The following is an 18317-nucleotide window of genomic DNA, read 5'->3' on the forward strand; positions in this document are numbered from 1 at the left end:
ATGAAAGTCCCGATTGTTCCTATGGAGTTTTCGTGTGTTAAAATTCGCGTAGCTCGAAAAAAATAACTCGAAGTTCGGTTACCTCGAAGGGAAATCTCATGTCCCGATCTTAATTAACTTATTGTTTTTCCCAGCATGTTGCTCGAATTGAAATTGCAAACATCACTCAGCATTTCCGATGAAGCGCGCGTGGACAGCGAAGACATGTCACAAATCTTTTCACACTCGATTGTAAATTTTCTGAGCCCCTGAACGATCGTGCGCTCAAAGAAATACCCGGTACACAGCTGACAAGGAAAATCCCCAACACCTACTGTACCTACACACGTACACGGTATGCATATAGCATCCCCAACACCTACTGTACCTACACACGTACACGGTTTATGCATATAGCAGCCGTGCAAATGGAGTGCTTACAATAGCACTACGCTCTGCCCATCATCTTTCTTTGACCACTCTGTTTTGATTTGCGATCGTGATAGTCATGCCGTGCGCGTACATTTCTTAACCGTCGTGGCGCACCTGCTTAGGTGTTGACAGTTATATCTTTGGCATTAATCAAGGTCCACTGTCCAAACATCAATCTCCCGCTAGTGGTTTTTTTTTTTTACTTTTTTCCTTTCACGAAGTTTGTTTCATTAATTCTCCCCGAGAACGCAAGCTCTGAATATTTTTTTTTTCCAGCAATGCGATTATGAAAATAGTGTGGTCTGGAAGTATAGGCCTAGCATAATAAAGAATAGTATAGATATGATTTAACAACAGTTTATTCTGATAAATTTCGAAGTAACGGAATAATACGCTTTACGATTTTCAGACAAAAAAAAAGAAGAAATCATCATGTATTTTACCCCTGTTTTGACTTGAATCTTTTTTGAGTTTTCGGTACTTTTTTTTCTTTTCTTTTCTAGCACAATCGTCAATTAGGCCCCCTAAGATTGTTTCGCTTTTTTTTTTTTTTAATGCGAACAATCCTCTTCGGTAAATGTTTATGATTACAGCAATAGCACTGTCCTCAGAAGCCATAGCCGGAATCTGATCTTGCGATATTACTCACTACTCAAGTAGCCCATCCTTAATGTACTGTGCTGCATTTATTCAGGGCTCGACACTTACAGTGGCCCGAGGCCACCAAAACGCACGTCGGGCCACCAAAAAAAGTCGGATGTTTGCCTTTACTTTTGGAGATGAACAGCGGTAACAATCGGCCCCGAAAGTTGCTACAATGAATGTCGGATGATTGCTTTTGATTTTGGAAATGAATAACAGTAATATTTGACTCCATACGATACTAAAATAAATGTCGGATGTTTGCTTATACTTTTGGAAATGAATAACGGTAAGATTCAGCTCTGTACGGTGCTTAAATTAATGTCAGATATTTGATTTTGCGTTTGGAAATAAACAAGGATAACATTCGACTCCGAAAGATTAAAAAAATAAATGCCGAACGATCCCTTAGACGTTCGGAAATGAATAACAATAGTATTCAACTCCGTATGATGTTTGCTTTTATATTCGAAAGTAAATAGCAATAACATTCGGCTCCGGAAGATGCTAAAATAAATTTCGAATGTTTGCTTTGACGTTCGGAAGTAAATAATAATATTCAACTCCGTACGATGATAATATGAATGCCGGATGTTTGCTTTTACGTTCAAAAGAACATAGCGATAACATTGAGCTCCGGAATAGGCCAAAATGAATGTCGAATGATCCCTTTTATGTTCGGAAATGAATAACAATAACATTCAACTCCGTACGATGATTAAATAAATGTCAGATGTTTGCTTTTACTTTCGAAAATAAATAGCAAGAACATTCGGCTCCGGAAGATTCCAAAATAAATATCACAGTCATGATTGCTTTTACATTTGGAAGTGAATAGCAGTAACATTCTGCTCCATACGATGCTAAAATAAATGTCGGATATTTGCTATTATACATTTTGAAATTAATAACAGTAACATTCAGCTCCATTCGATGATAAAATGATTGTCAGATAATTCATGTCACGTTTGGAAGTGGACAGCAGTAATATTGGGCTCCGTATGGTAGTAAAACGAATGTCGGATGTTTGCTAGGAAATTTAGAAATGAATAACAGTAATATTCTGCTCCGTATGATACTAAAATAAATAACTGATTGTTGCTTTTACATTTGGAAATGATAAACGGTATCGTCTGCTGACTGTGAGTGCCGCTGGTAGACACATGGAAGACCGGTGCGTAGCGGTGCGACTTTGCCGTCGCTCCCTGTAGCTCTAAACAGTCTTGGTGAGCTACATGTACACCCATAGTTGTGCGAAATTTTAATAGTTTGCAAAGCTAAGACTGATTCTTGTGTTGGATATTGTGTAAGAGATGATGACTTAGAGAGAGAAAAGGAGGAAAAACGAATAGTGATCGAGGGGGTACCTACGCCGACGCGACAATGTACATTCAGCACGCATGTTCTGCAACCCTGTCTTGCACTCGATTACGTATAACTACCGGTATTTTCTTTTTGTTTTTATGGTGATAAGTCATTTCCTTTGTTCACCAGAAAACACTGATGAAAGAAGAACATCGATTTTCATTCAATTCATTCATATTAAAGTCGATTCAAATCCAATTGACAAGCATACAAACAATCGGTAGGCACTGTAACAGATACCATGTTGAACATCGACAGAAATCGGATAAGTCGAAGAAAATTCGACGTACGCGTACCTCGAAATTCGCGTACCTCGAACCAATGTCTTCAGTCCCGACGACTTCGAGGTATCCGAGTTTGACTGTATTTCATATTTACAATATGTGCCAGGATAGAATCGTGACATTTGGCATGCAAATGTTGCTCTGTTTCTGATTAATCTTTCTTATTCAGATTTTACATGCCCCATATGATGTACGGCAGAAAAGAAAGAGAAGTTTAAATGATATGGTATTTTGGAAACCTGAATGTCACTTTAATGATGAACAATGGCTAGAGGTTGAATGCGATATGAGGCAGGCACGAAACCAAGTTGAGAGGTTTTGCTTGATAAGTTTCGCTCCTCCACGGAGGGGCAAATCGGCATGATTGTAATTATGTACAGCTCAGAGTTTCGCAACAAGACTCTCTGTAAAGACACTGATCACATGGATTATGCAGCGAGAGTCACAAGCAGGAAAAGCTATGACATTATACCGCATCGAGTGGGGTCGCTGGCTTTGCATGTTTGGCTTGACATATTCAGTTTCAGGCCATTGTGAATTAATGCAGTTGCAGTGGAGAGTATAGTGCATTCTGCAGTGCCAAGTCCAGCCGTGCGACTGTCAAGTTTTCCGACCTACTTGTATCTCCACGGCAGCTGTCTTCCTCTTGGATTTATCTTTCCTGTGGATATTTCACGAAACGGAGTTCTATGTGTGGCGACTGCTCCGGGAGCATGTGTCCTGTCAGTATGCGACTAAGTCGTAGAAAGAGCTCGGTTTCATCGTCATCCGTGGGGATCCAACGTTTCAGAGTAGGTACTCAGAATCAGGGGTGCTCTGTGTGTGCACTATGCCTTGATTTTACAAACACTGCGTGTCCTGGGTTAGTGCATTCTATTTGTTGTTTCCAGGACGGTTCAGAATATTTGGGGTGGGGGGGGGGGGTTAAAGGGGGTTTGGGAAGGGGGGTGTTTAGCTAGATTCTCTTGAGTAGCTGCATGTGCCTCCTTCAAGCGCGGACGGCATTCTGTGGTTTGAAGTCCGGTGCGATGGTGGAAAATTAATTGTGTCCTGTCAGAGAGAGCTGTTAATATAACCCACTGACAAGCTAACTGTAGATCCACTGTCGATCTGTCTACGGGGGCACATATTGCATGTAACTGTTCGGTTGATTTTAGATCCTTTGTCTTTAAGCCAATGAAGCTGTTGCCATGTACTTTGTGTTCTATGTGAACCAGTAAGACCTGTTTTAATTGCGTCTTTCCGTTCGGGCCCTCTTTGCCTGTGAGGGGGATTATCGCCCACATCAATATATGGGAATGTGATTCATAAGCGGTTGGTCACGTGATCTCCGAGCTACGTGAACATCTATGAGTCCTTCTTTCTTGAGGGGAGAGTGACGGAGTGCGAAGGAAAACGTAGCATTCCAGTTTCCGATCACGCACCCTGAACCAAGACGGTGTGTAGTTCTCAGCAGACTTCCCGTGAAAACAACGTGAACAGACTCAATAAGCTTCCCGAGGTTCCTCTTCGTAAATGTGAATGGAATTTTATTTTCGCTTTGTGTCGTCAGTGAACCGAGAGAGATGTTTTTCGTGAGACCATCTGTGGTGTTCATACCCAACAAAGCCGAGGGTCGACTGGTAATGATCCATTGCTGTGTCATTCTGACATTTTATATTCCTGAACTTTCCATGCGTCTTTTCTCTTCAAGCGTAACCACCATCATATTGTCATTGAATTGTCGCTTATACTTTCAGTATAGATCAGTCTATGGTAGTTGAAAGTCCCACCTTTGCTTGCCGTATTTATCCCTTTCTACCTTAGTGTACTGTGTGCAATGTAAATAGGTATTGTTGGTGACAGAAAAATTAATGGACTAATAGGTATTATCTAGACTATCTCATGTGGGCTTGTTTTTGTCCATGTCCAAATCGCATGCATTATTCGCTTATTTGTTTTGCTTTTTTGTGTAACGTTTGTAATTAAATCTGCACTTTCACTAGTCCTATGGTGTGCAATGTGGACCAATGTAATACCTTTTATTATAGTATAATGTGATACTATGTACCAAAGCCCTTGACCACCCTGGCAGCAATGAGCTGTTTGAAGTACTCGTGCAATTGTCATGACCATCCGTGAGATTGATAACTTGTGAAATTAATTTTACCAAGGTGCAAAAATGTCTGCTTTGTAAACAGTATCAAATTGATTTATTCTGACATGAAAAATGTCTATCTGTTTGTTTCATCAAAGTGATAGTGCAGCACTGTGGTGGAAAAGTAATGAGCATTGTTAGATCAACAAGGTACTACTAGGCTCACTTAGTACCTTCTTGGTTTAGATAGCAAAGGTGACAGTGAATCATAATGATCACTCCTGTACTGTGTTCTAGATGAGTCCCAATAGGTGTTATTCATTCTGATCCTTTTTTTCTTCAAGTTTTTGTTGATGTAAGCCCATTTCTCGTGATTTTATTTCTTCTCTAAAACTGGGACATTGTGGCAGTAATCTAGAGAGTGAACACTTCCTAGAAACTAAAATGTCAAATTTCTTCTTTTTTGTGGATTTTTTTCTTAAAAAGGAACTTTCTGTCAAGTGATTTGATCTTCTTGTTACTAAAAAGAAATATTCTTTTCAGTCTTTTGATGTATCTTAATCCCATTTTCATGAAAAAAAAATAATACTTTTTAGATGAAAAGGAATTAATATCCAAACTGAGATATCCAGTATCATGTAATATTGAGAATACCTAAAATGTAATTGTATTAGGTAGGGGTATGGAAAAGATAGATACACATTTTGTGTAGACATGAACAAAAGTGCTTTGAAATGTTTGGTATTGAAAGTGTATAAGGAACTTACATTGTCAGGGCTGTGCACTAACCCATTTTTTGTACAGGTCTCACCTGTCCCTGTACGAACCAGAAGATATCCAATTATTCCTTTTTTTACTGATGTTCAAACCTGAAATTTACTGGTCGTGTTATTAATTTCATTTTGGACCAGGAAATTTGGTAATGCCTGAAAAGTTACTGCCTCAACAAATTATTTTTATTAGTCTGAGACCATCAGACCGGTGCCAGTGTTAATTATTGCTTGTGTCTGAAGATAGAAATGTATTTTTTTTTTAAACTATAGTTCTTACATCAGGAAGACACCAGTAGTTTACCATCTTCATCACTGGACTCTACAAGTTTAATCCTTCAAAGACCACAGTGACAGTTTGCTATTCCCATTGTGTATTGATTAGTTTGCCAGCAGTATGGTGTGCAATGGAAATGGAATGGCATTTTAAATATTATATTTGTGTATGTTTCAGGCTATTGAAAAAAAGAAAGCATGCTGTGTGTATACACGTGTGTATTGTAAACATGGAATATTTTGTGATGTGGAGTTTGTTTTAGGATACTTTGTATCTGATGACATTATCTTTAAAAATATCACACATGGATGTGAATATTTTTGAAGATATGTGTCTATAAAGTGTGCCCTCATTATCTCAAGTGTGAACAAGTGAAATTCACTGAAATAAGCTCAACGTGAAAAACTACTTACGCAATTATTATGTTTCCCACTTTAAACCGTGATGTGCATGATACATGTATTGAAACGTGCAGGTTCCATGTTGGAATATATTATCATTGGTCTTTATATGTCTTTGTTTGTCTGAATTAGAATCATGCAGATAGTCAACAAAGTGTAGGAGGCAAGTCAGTAACTGACGCAGACAGTGCGAGCAGCATGTCAGACCCAGGCACAGCCGCATCGGTTACCATGCCGACCGCATCAGCAGCCAAGGCTGGCTTTCTCCAGCACAGACCAGGTGGAGGTAAGTGTCACACTACTATACATCAACTCTTTTTTCAATTTCTTTCTTTTATATTATCTCGATGGTACATGTACATAGAATTATCTTTATTGAATTATCCATAATACATGAACAGTGTCGTGATAATGAATGTTTTGTTCTTGAGTACTGTATGTGCACAACTAATGCATAATTAGCCCTGGTGCAGTTTCATATCACTGTGACTGAAGGGCAAGGTTGAATCAAATTGCATTAGGGCTAATTATGCATATTTGGAATGTATTTAGTCCAGATAGTCCATGACGTACATGTAGTGTGCACCAGCCGTGCATTTGTGGATCCATAGACTTTGTAACATTGCTTTGATACTTTTAGCCTTGACTCTGAATTGAGAGCACATTTTCCCGTAGAGTGTATGTACAAATAAATCAGTACATAATATCAGTTACAAAATTTTATCACTGGTAAACAGAATGACTCCTTCCTGGTTAGGGCATGGTAATCTCTGTGCAAGAGTTGTTGGTTATAGTGCATGACTATGCATTATATAAAAAAAAATATCATCAAATTATGTATTAAAATGTTGCATAGTGCCAGTACAGACAATCAATACATAAATATTTATTAGATCGCCTAAATAAATACAGGTCAGTAATTGGTCATCATGCAATGACATTTAAACTGTTAATGCAGTGAGAATTGAAATTGCCATATTGCAAGCAGTGACATCATGTCAGGTAATGTACTTCAAGAATTAAACCAGATGCAGATGGGGCTAGAATGAAATGATGTGTTAAATTTATGTAGATCATATAAGACAACTTGAATATTGCCTTTTCTATCACAGTATAACACCTTACAGTCGTTAGAGAGTTACGATTTCCCCTCAAGACAAACTTTTCCCTCAGTCCTGCATGGGGAGGGGAGTCAAATGTAACACCATGCAGCAGGGATGCGAAGTGTTATATTACACCTCTATCAAGGCAATATCTGCATATAATTACCCTTTATCATACTACCATATCTTAGCTGCAAGAGCTAGGTGTTATTAGTTACGTTCAGACGGGAGCCCTTAACCTCGAAGTTAGGAAACTTCGAGGTTAGAGCTTGTAGTTAGGGACCGTGAAGACGCACTCGTAGTTAGCAAACCTCGAGGTTTGCTCGAAGTTTCGAGCCACGAGAAATCTTATGGTTAGCGCTCTAACCACGAGCCGCGGGGGGTCCCCACTCGTAGTTAAGCACCGTGTGGACACAAAACACAACGAACTCGAAGTTAAGAGTGACCTCGCCGTAAACTCCGGCCCCCACAATTTCCCTCTGCTTCCGGGTCAACCTCCCAAACGTACACCACAAATACACCACACGTGAAAAACCTATGACGCATGACACAACAACATCATCTTTTCTTCCCATGCGCTTGATCTCTGAAACTGAACACGTCGAATTAACATTTACTCGCTATCAAACTGTATTCTATATTCTTCTCCGACGCTAAAAAAATGTTTTCGACGAATATCTTCATAAAGGCATAAAGTCATCAGTGCAGTGCTATCTCTGCATACCATGACAGAGAAAAAGAGTACCCGTAAGCGAGTCCGACAGGGTTCGACTAAAGAATAAATAGACGCCTTGTTAGCAGTGTGGGCTGAAACTTCCGGTTTTGTTGTTTTAACATCGAGTAGGACCCACTCGTAGTTACGGGGGGCAGAAGCTTAACCTCGAAGTTTCGTAACCTCGAGGTTAAGATTCGTCGTGTGGACACACGTCGTAGTTAGGGGGCAAGAGCGAAACCTCGAGGTTTCCTAACCTCGAGGTTAGGGCCTGCCGTCTGAACGTAACTATTGTATTTTCCACGTTGTTGGCAATAGAATGACAAATGACAGTATGACTTGTGTTTTTTCCCTGTCACGAGTGTAGACAACATACATGTAGTATCTGGAGGAGGGGTGTGGTGGTTTGTCTCTTTTTAGAATGTCTTTCATTTCTCTAAATCTCTCTCTCCCTCTATCTATCTACATGACCCTGCATCTACATGTACTTAATGTTGTCTATATCAATCTATCTGCCTACCTGTATCTATCTGTCTATATGTCTATCTAAGATCTATCGATCTATCTATATATCTATCTATCTATCTATCTATCTATCTATCTATCTATCTATTATCTATCTATCTATCTATCTATCTATCTATCTATCTATCTATCTATCTATCAATCCATCTACCTACCTGTATCTATCTGTCTATATGTCAGTCTATCTATATATCTGTCTGTCTGTCTATCTATCTGTCTATCTATCTATCCCTATTGTATCTATCTATCTATCTATCTATCTGTCTATCTATCTATCTATCTATCTATCTATCTATCAATCCATCTATCTACCTGTATCTATCTGTCTATATGTCAGTCTATCTAATCTGTCTGTCTGTCTGTCTGTCTGTCTATCTATCTATCTATCTGTCTATCTATCTATCTATCCACATTGTATCTATCTATCTACATCCCTCTATCTATCTATCTATCTATCTATCTGTCTATCTATCTATCTATCTATCTATCTATCTATCTATCTCTTTATCTGTATTACTCTAAAGTAGGATAAGACTATTCCCAGCAATTTTTGATGAGTGTGCATGATTTTCTTTTTAGATTTAATGGGATATGCAGTGTTAAGTAGTGATTGACTTTCAGACAATATTAAGTCCTATCTGTGGTGAGATCTACATGTACTGTATGTATGAATAAATGTTAATATTTGTATATCATCTGCTTAGCTTAGTGAAATGTAGTTGGTTAAGGAATGGGATGATTAAAAAAGAAGGTCTTATTTTGAACAGTGCCTTAATGCTTTTGCATTGCTATTATTTTACATACTATATAAAACTTACAACGTACATCCTACTCCTAGGGAAGGAAAACATCCCATCAAATTGATGAGATCTTATTCATGCATCAAAATCACATGTTCTATTAATGTCTACAGTATGTTATTGACATGCAGATGAAATAGGTCTAGATAGTCAAGTAGGGGTTTCACTTTAAAAGAGTAATTGTCCAATCATCTTTATTACAAGCCTTTTTTTTTTGTCTGCATGTCATTTGAAGTGATGCCAGCTTTTGATTACCGCTCTACGTTGTACACAGACATTACAGAGAACTTTTGAACAAGAACATACATGTCAGATAATGAGTATATTATTGCTGTCTTCACTCCCATTAAACTGAAATGTGCATGTGTGGAACATTTTGCTTACATAGTCAGTTCAGTGTACACATTGATGTCAATATACAACGTAAATTGAGGCTTGACTCTATCAGATTGAGGAACTGATTTTCTAGAGAAGAACTGACTACAGATTATGTTGAATAGGTGCATACAATGTACAACATAATATCATGACACATTTCTAGAGGTACACCTTCCTCTTTCACAAATTTCCCCCCCCCCCCGATGTTATTTTCATATTTGTGACCCTGCACCTCAAAACAAACAAAAAGTCGCCAGACATGAATTTTTAGTTAAGACCATATTCTGAAAGAGCAGACTTTAAGCTTGAAAATGATGTATAACTAAAATCAAATGGACTCTCCTAACCTATCTAAATATTCAAAAGAAAGCACAAACTCAGGAAAAGTGTGAACTGAGAAAAGAGGCTTTGAAGTACAGTGTCTATTCAAGCGCTTTAACTTTACCAAACCGTGCTGGCTGTGCGATGAATGGAACAAAAAAACAGGAAGTAAACCACCAGAGTAACAACAATGAAGGTATTATCAGATTAAACTGAAATTGAGCATGCCTCATTAACACATTCTGTCCATAATTAATGCCAACTTTCAAAGCAGTAGCACTATCCTTTCAAAAGTTATTAAATTTGAAAGTGAAGAGTGTGGACAAGGTTTCTCAGAAATGAACAAGGGATTCTAAAGACACACCTAATCACACTATTCTACCAAAATATGTTCGAGATAAACTGCTAAAAAAAACACTTTCCTGCCCATTTTATGATACCAAATTTTAGCATTAATGTAAAAGAAGACCCGCTCTTTCAGAAAATATGAAAAAGTCAAGTTCGGCTAGGTTGACCCATTTCACTTATTTTCAGTCCTCACGCAAAATCAGTGTGTGCGACTTTATGTTCGTTTTGAGGTGCACGGTCACATTTAGTGTACATGAGATGAAGTCGCATAATGCTAGTGGAGGTTTCATAATTTTGCATCACTTAATACCTCATCAATATTTTCATTGTAATAATGAAAACACTATTAGTTTAAATAATTACAGCATGCTTTGGAAATTTAACTTTTTAAGACAGTTCGTACTGGTCAGTTTGATTCACAAAGTAATCTGAAGGCAAGCAGATATTGATTTTGTAGTAATTCTGGGAATGGATTTTTTACTCTCTCCCTCCACCTCCTCTTCTAACAATTATCCCACATTTCACAATGAAGACAGATGTAAATTGTAGTGAGGTAACCACCCTTTTTATAAATTTGAGTTTGTACAGTAAAACTGTAAAAATTACACATGCAGCATATTCCTTTTTGGTAGTGGACATCTCTTCCTGTAAAATGTTCAAATAAAATCTGGCAGCATTTGTGACAAAAAAAGAATCAATAAATTGGTTTGGAACATGAGTTGTTTTGAGGCAGAATAGCTGAATCCATTACACTGGATGAGAATAAGATTGCACCAGATAGAAGATACAATGTACATTATCCACTTTTCTCTTCCCTTTTACATCATGCAGAATAAATCAATTCTCCAGGCAACCTTGAGATCACTAAATATTCTTTACAACAATCTTACGTACTGCAGGTCCTTGGAAAATATATGTTAAAACACAAAATGTATTTCAGGACGTGATGTTTATAAGAGAGAAGGAGAGAGCCTACAAAGTCGTTAATAAGTTTCTGATACTCTGAAAAGCACGGGCTCATGCACGTTCCCCTTATTACCATCAAGCTTTGATTATGCACGACAGTAGAAAACGATGCATCCATAAATCACCGTGACATTTGTATGCCAGTGTGGGTGCTGAATTAATGATCGAAGAGCGCCATTACAAAAAAAAAAAATGAATAAAAATGTATCTCGCACTGGATAGGATATATTTTGCAGATGTGTGCTGGTACAGCTCATGATAAACTTAATTTTGTTGAATGTCTGGGCGACTTGGAATGTCGATGTTGTTTCCTGATGAAATGAGGCCATGCAAAATAATTCCACATTTCACGCTGCCCGATTATTGGAGCTGTACAGTGCTTGTACTATTTAGAGTAACTTTCACATTGTATGCTACCAAAACACTGCAGCACAGAACATTGTAGCCTTGATATTTGAATTTGTAAAGATAGTGAAAAAAAGCACAGTAATGCTGTGCAAAAAGCTGTTTCTGATTGTTTGGGCAATATGAGAAATTCAATTAATATGAGAAGCCTCAAAATGACAACTGAAAATAGCAAGGAAAAAAAGTGATATTCTGGGTTGAAATATTAAAAAGTAAACTGAGTTCTGTTCTTTGTCATAAATTTTGACCATAGCAAATGGTGGCAAAGAGCATAAACTGTATGTCGTGGAATCTTCTATCCTTTTCTTTTGTAAGTCGTTCCTGTTTAAAAGTGATGTCATGTCACCACAATAACCCAGAGAATTTGTGGTAGTCTAGTGAAATGTGGTGAGTGTACAATCATCGACTGATGAACCAGTATAATCATGAGAAGCAGAAGGTCATAGATCCAAAATCACTGGGATAATGTTAAAGGTCATATGTCTGCCAGACTTCATGTTTGATATTGCAACCTTTTCAGATGCTTTTTTTTTCTGTTCTTATTTTCTTCTGTACAGTGTGTACAAAATTACTGGCATAATTTTATTGAGTTTTTGATCATGTCAGCCAGTTGCCCAATCTCAATTCATTTCGTATTTTGCAGAAATATATGGTTTAAATTTGCGATTGTAGCATGTGTTGTAAAATTTGTTATGTACAATTAGGATATTCTGATGGCTCTCCACATTATTAACCCGTTGAGGATGGTTTGATTTTGCTACAACACGCATTTCCCATAGACACATGCCCGAGTATACTCGGGACTCGTCCTCAACGCGTTAAAAAAAAGGGAAAAAAGCCATGGCATCCTGTCCTCGCACCTGTGGAATAGCTTTTGAATACCTGCTTTTAGTTCATTCAGGGAGGTTTCATTCTTCTCGCTTGTTTTGGTGCATGAAAACTCACTGATCCGTAGTTCCTGATTTCACTATGTTCACGCTCTCTGACTATGAGGTCGTCCCAATGTCTGACACCATACATGTACCTAACACGCGAGACTGGTTTTCTGTCTGGAGTATGGTGTACAAGGCTTTCTGCACTACTGCAACAACCACAAAAGAAAACTGCAATGAAACAGAATGTGATTTTTTTTTTCTTTATGAAGTATTAAGGGTAATTAATTTCCCTGCTTTCTGAAAGAGGTGAGTCAAGCGTGCTGTCATTATGCTAGAAAAGTGAAAATATGTTGAATTCTCTTTGTATTTTCCGTATGTCATTGTCCATGCGCAATGTCAAAAAGTGTTGTAGTCTTGCCATACAGTGATGAGGGGTGCCAAAACTTTAAAGATTCATTACTCTGTAAATGGATTGTCTGATTTTCCTCAAACTTCACTGATATGTTCGACTATGATATTGCTGCATTCTCTCAATGCACGATATATACCCGTTGAGGACGAGTCCCGAGTATACTCGGGCAGGTGTCTATGGCAAATATGTGTTGTAGCAAAATCAGTCCGTCCTCAAAGGGTTAAGTTTCATTCTGCTTTTAATGGCATTGGCCTTTGGTCAAGGGTGGGATACAAGTACCCATTCTACTCCCCTGCTGAACACTCATTCTTAAGTGCCCCAGGGATGTGATGCATGTGGGTTTGCAGCCTGACATGTACTTAAACTTTATACTATACAAACATACATTTGTATGAGTTTGTGAAATTTCCACTTGTATGCTTCAATTGTTGTGGCCTTTAAGATCGGCTGCTGTCAAGTTCTGATGGGCTATTTTTCATGCTCAGTGATCACTTACGATCACATTTGTCATCGTGGTATCTCGTCCGTAAAGGTGATTGGATAGGTTACCTCGTTTCCTCTTCTATAGATGACAAATCAATTTCGCTTCAGTAGATCCTCATGGATTTGTTTGTTGATTTGTTTTTGATGGCCGGTCTTGTCTGAGATTGGACTTTGTTGAATCACATCAAGATAGCAACATTCCTCTCATTATGTAGTGTTGATTGACTGTGAGATTATAAGTGTTTTGTTTTCAGGAGATATCACACATTATTTTAAAAATTGTACATTCATCATTATGAGGGATTAGGAACTGGTTATGATATTATTGCACTCTCAAGAATTTGATACATGCAGCATGTGATTTTGGAGGATGATGAAATGCCCATGGATGCTGAGTGAACTGTTGGTGTCATGGACTTTGGAAAGGAAATTTCCTTTTGATATGTTTTTGTGATAAGTAACAAATGCAAACAGAAAATCTGACCAGAATGAATAGTATTTATTAGTGGAAAATTGAGCAAAGAAAGTGGGATTTTTATGTGGCAAGAAAATATTTGCACATGACACTTCCTTTCATATGTGCATGAAATGAAACAGATAAAAGCCTACAATACTTGATAATGACATCATCAATGCTCAGGAGTGTAAAATTGGGAGAAAAGATGCACACTGTACAAAACGGTGTTGTGATTCTATATCTTTCCTGTGAATGAACCAGAATTTGAACTTTGTGAATGAGAAAATCTTGTCATATTGACAGATACAATATGTAGGTGAGGATGAAATGATATTGACCACTTATCATTTTTTTTTTTTTTTTTTTTAATGAAGCCTTTTACTTGTATGAGCATATTGGGTATTTTAGTGCCTGGTGTGAGTTAAAAAAACCCCCAACAACAACAGATTTTGTGCAGTTCCCAGAAACTGTATTGAGGCTGTCATTATGCTGTAGGACTTCTAATTCTCTTCCAAAGCATCTATTGCTGATCACTCCTCTTGTCATTTCATATGTTTTGAAACTCTAACTCTGTTAAAAGCCTGTTTTCATCAGGCACTGGAGCAGTTTGTGAAGGATATACAAATTTGTATGGAAGCATGTTCATGCACTGATTATCCCCTGCCGATTTCAACCCCAATCACCTCTGTGAAGTAGATAAAAGTAGTTGCAAAAACTTGTGCCGAAATTTGATTGAAGTTGATGTCTAAAAAAAAAGCGTATTTTGATGCAGATGATTACACTTTTACAAGGCATATCATTTACAAATGCACATACACACACACACACACGAAAATGTGTTAATAATTAATGTGTGATCCAAGGAAGTGATCAGGTCCATATTCATAAATCACATGCCCCCATTAATGCTAGTTTCTATGGCACAACCTAACTGTAATTGCCCTCCAAAAAAGGCCTTTGTCGCAGTGTGAGTAGGATTATAAACTTGGCCAGTTCTATCTAGCATGAGTATGATACAAGCGTACATGGTATTCTGAGGCTCTTGGTTTATACATGTAAGTTATATAGACCTCAATATTATCATGATAATGTTGATAATGATGTTTTTGTTATCATAATTATAAGAATGATAATAATGATAGCCATTACTCGTATTATTATTTTTATCATTATTGTTATTATCATCATTGTTATTATTATTTTTAACATTATTATTGTTATTATCATCATTGTTATTATTATTTTTATCATTATTATTGTTATTATCATTATTATTATTATTATTATTATTATAATCATTATCGTTGTTATTATTATTATTATTATTATTATTACTGTAATTATTATTATTATTATTATTATTATTATTAATAATACCAGATCTACATTATTTTCATTGTGTAATGTCATCGTTGTTGCTCATTTCAATAATACTACCATTCAGTCATTATAATCATCATACAGTTGTACATGTGAATTGTAAATATGTTTAATGTCTTTATTGATTTCAGAGTGTAAAAATGGAGATAATCAATAATGATAAATCAGGGGGCTTACAATGAAGACCAATAAGCCCTTCCGCTAAGAATATTTAGCTACGAATCTTTAAGATAAGCTTCAAATTTCAGAGATAATACTTCTACCATCTCCCTTACTTTTGACCTTTAATTCCACCATGTTGCTGTGATGTCCTGCTTCTAACTGACCAGTTTACTGACCGAGATACAAAATCTCAATTTCAGTGTTATGCATGAGAGTCATTCATACTATCATGACAGGATAACATAGAATATCACAACTTTTCATTTATTGTAAAACATCAGACAGAAGAATTGCATACCGGAGAACAATATGTCTAGTGTCACATGAAGTCTGTTGTGATGACTTGCAGTGTGAATTCTCATTGCAACAAAATTATGACATAATAATTATGAAAATTAATGTGCCTTCCACTCATGCTCCCTACAACCATGTGCAAACCATGCAGCTAGCCAAAATGTCTGTTTCATTATTATTATTATTATTTTTTGCTGATACCGTTACTGTGAGATTTTTTATTAATTTTTTATTATTTCTAATTATTTTTTCTTTCACTGCCATGTGAATGGTGCAATATCTCCCTATGAGAATAGGCCTAAATTGTATAGTGAGGAATTTTAACAAACATATCTGTTCTCTTCCACTTTATAAACCTCTAGCCCTTGGGAGATGGAAGAAGAGGCGGTCCTGGTTTGTGCTGGACCGATCCACCTGTTACCTTCTCTTCTTCAAGTCCCAGAACGACAGCGGCCAGCCCCTCGGGGTCATCGACATCAAGGATGCCTGTATCTCACTCCTCTTGGAGCATTCCAACCAGTTTCTCATCATGTAAGTATCGATACGCCACCCTTGCTTTCTCAGATGCATCTGTGAACATCCTTAGAAATGAGTTTGATGTCATTCAAAGTATTTATTTTTGTTATTATTATTATTATTATTATTATTATTATTATTATTATTATTATTTTTATTATTATTATTATTATTATCATTATTATTATTATTATTATTATTATTATTATTATTATTATTATCATTATTATTATTATTATTATTATTATTATTATTATCATTATTATTATTATTATTATTATTATTATTATTATCATCATCATCATCGTCATCATCATCATCATCATTATCATTTTTTATTAACAATATTATTATGATTATTATTACCACAGTCATCCTGATTGATATGACTGTTCAACACGCTTGTCAAAATCGGAAGGCATATTCTGAAAAACTCACCAAGGTGATGCGTTGAAACTTGCCTACATGAGGTGCCTACATGAGGTGCCTTTTCATCATGAACTGTATGTTGAAGAAGTTGTCTTCTTGCCTTCTTACCTTCTTGCCCTTCCCTCCCCCCCCCAAAAAAAAAAAAATAAAAAATAAAAAATAAAAAAAATGGTGACTTCGAGAGTTTCAGATGGTTGCCTTTTCCCTGGACATTGTGTAAACCATTTGTAGTTCTCTGTGTAGCCTCTTGGCTTGGTCCAGGAATACAGTGAGCCTGCACTTTAATAAGGTAAACTTATGTATGTGTTTGTTGGTGTGAGAAATACAAATTTCAAGCATATCAGATGATCAGTTGTCTCTGAAATGTAGTTTCTATGCATGCATCTAGCCAGCCAGCTTGGTCACTATAGCAACAAGATTTGCTCCTGGACCTTTCTCAAGGCTTCTATCACAATACACAGTATATATAATATTTGTATCATTCATACCATTTTACACATGTACAGTCACTCACCAAAATCACCACAATCCAGGGCTCCTTTCTCATCTGAAGACCAGGGTATAATTACAGTTAAAATATCTATTACAAGGGTGCCTTCAAGCAAGGCAGCAAACTATCTGAAAATGGCAGAACAAAATAAACTGTTTCATGATATTTTTACTGCACGAGGATAACATACAGAATGACCGACAGACAGCTGACAGGCCAACAAGGCTCATAAGCCCCCCATGGGTCCATGCTGCCTTTGCTGTTCTAATTTTGTTGTGTCCCGCGCCTTAACTCGATATCCTGATTCACGCTGAACCGCTTTTCAAATTTTCTCTTTCGACAGCAGGTGTAAGCTGCCAAATTTGTTAGGGGGCTTAATTTGGAATCTGCAGATGAGGTGGTGTTGTTGCTGTTGTTTGCTGGTTTTCTACATTCACTCTGGCATCCGATAAGCCTAATGCACTCTGGGGCGTTGATGAATCTATGTTTCGTGTTAACGCTCATACAATTTCCTCCTGTAACCTTGACTGTAACGGCTCTATAAATGTACGAAATCGAAGCTGTGCCTTAATTCAACCAAAATTATCGCAAGAATTTATGGGGGGACTCACAGAAGAGGATAAAACGGTGATACAACTGTAGGTTTAGAGTCATCATGTAATTATTGGTTCTACGAATTTGCATTTGCCAAGATCCGTGCCCACCAGATTATCAACTATTCTTAAAAGTGCAGCATTTCCGGTGACTCGGGGAATGTGATCATGAAAATACATTTTCATTTGTATACTCTCCAATTTTTTTTTTTTTTCAGTGTGAAGTTCTCCCGTGGTCTTTTCAGGAAAGTTGTAAACCACTACCGTATGCACAGTTGTACCCACTGACTGTTTTATAGCTGGTGCCAAAGTGGTTCTCTTTTTCGTTATCTTCTTTGTTCTCTTTCATATTAAACTGGAGACTTAAGAGATTAAAGCAATTCTATACCGTTTTATAATTTTGCATTATTTTTTTTTTATAACAGAGTAGAATCAGATGAA

At 37.0% G+C, this 18317-nt stretch overlaps 1 protein-coding gene across 1 annotated transcript in view; it reads left to right on the forward strand.

Moving 5' to 3' along the window:
* The first annotated feature begins 3264 nt into the window (after window positions 1-3264).
* Window positions 3265-18317, forward strand: part of LOC139713064 (uncharacterized) — a 141296-nt gene continuing 126243 nt past the window's right edge. Inside the window, exons 1-3 of the mRNA XM_071624829.1 lie at window positions 3265-3493; window positions 6360-6513; window positions 16211-16379. Coding sequence (XP_071480930.1) covers window positions 3392-3493; window positions 6360-6513; window positions 16211-16379 — 425 coding nt within the window. The 5' untranslated portion in view covers window positions 3265-3391. The remainder of the gene's footprint in view (window positions 3494-6359; window positions 6514-16210; window positions 16380-18317) is intronic.

This window comes from Diadema antillarum, unplaced genomic scaffold (genome assembly GCF_040938485.1).
Source record: "Diadema antillarum isolate AM-2024a unplaced genomic scaffold, OU_Dant_1.0 scf00000042, whole genome shotgun sequence".
NCBI lineage: Eukaryota > Metazoa > Echinodermata > Echinoidea > Diadematoida > Diadematidae > Diadema > Diadema antillarum.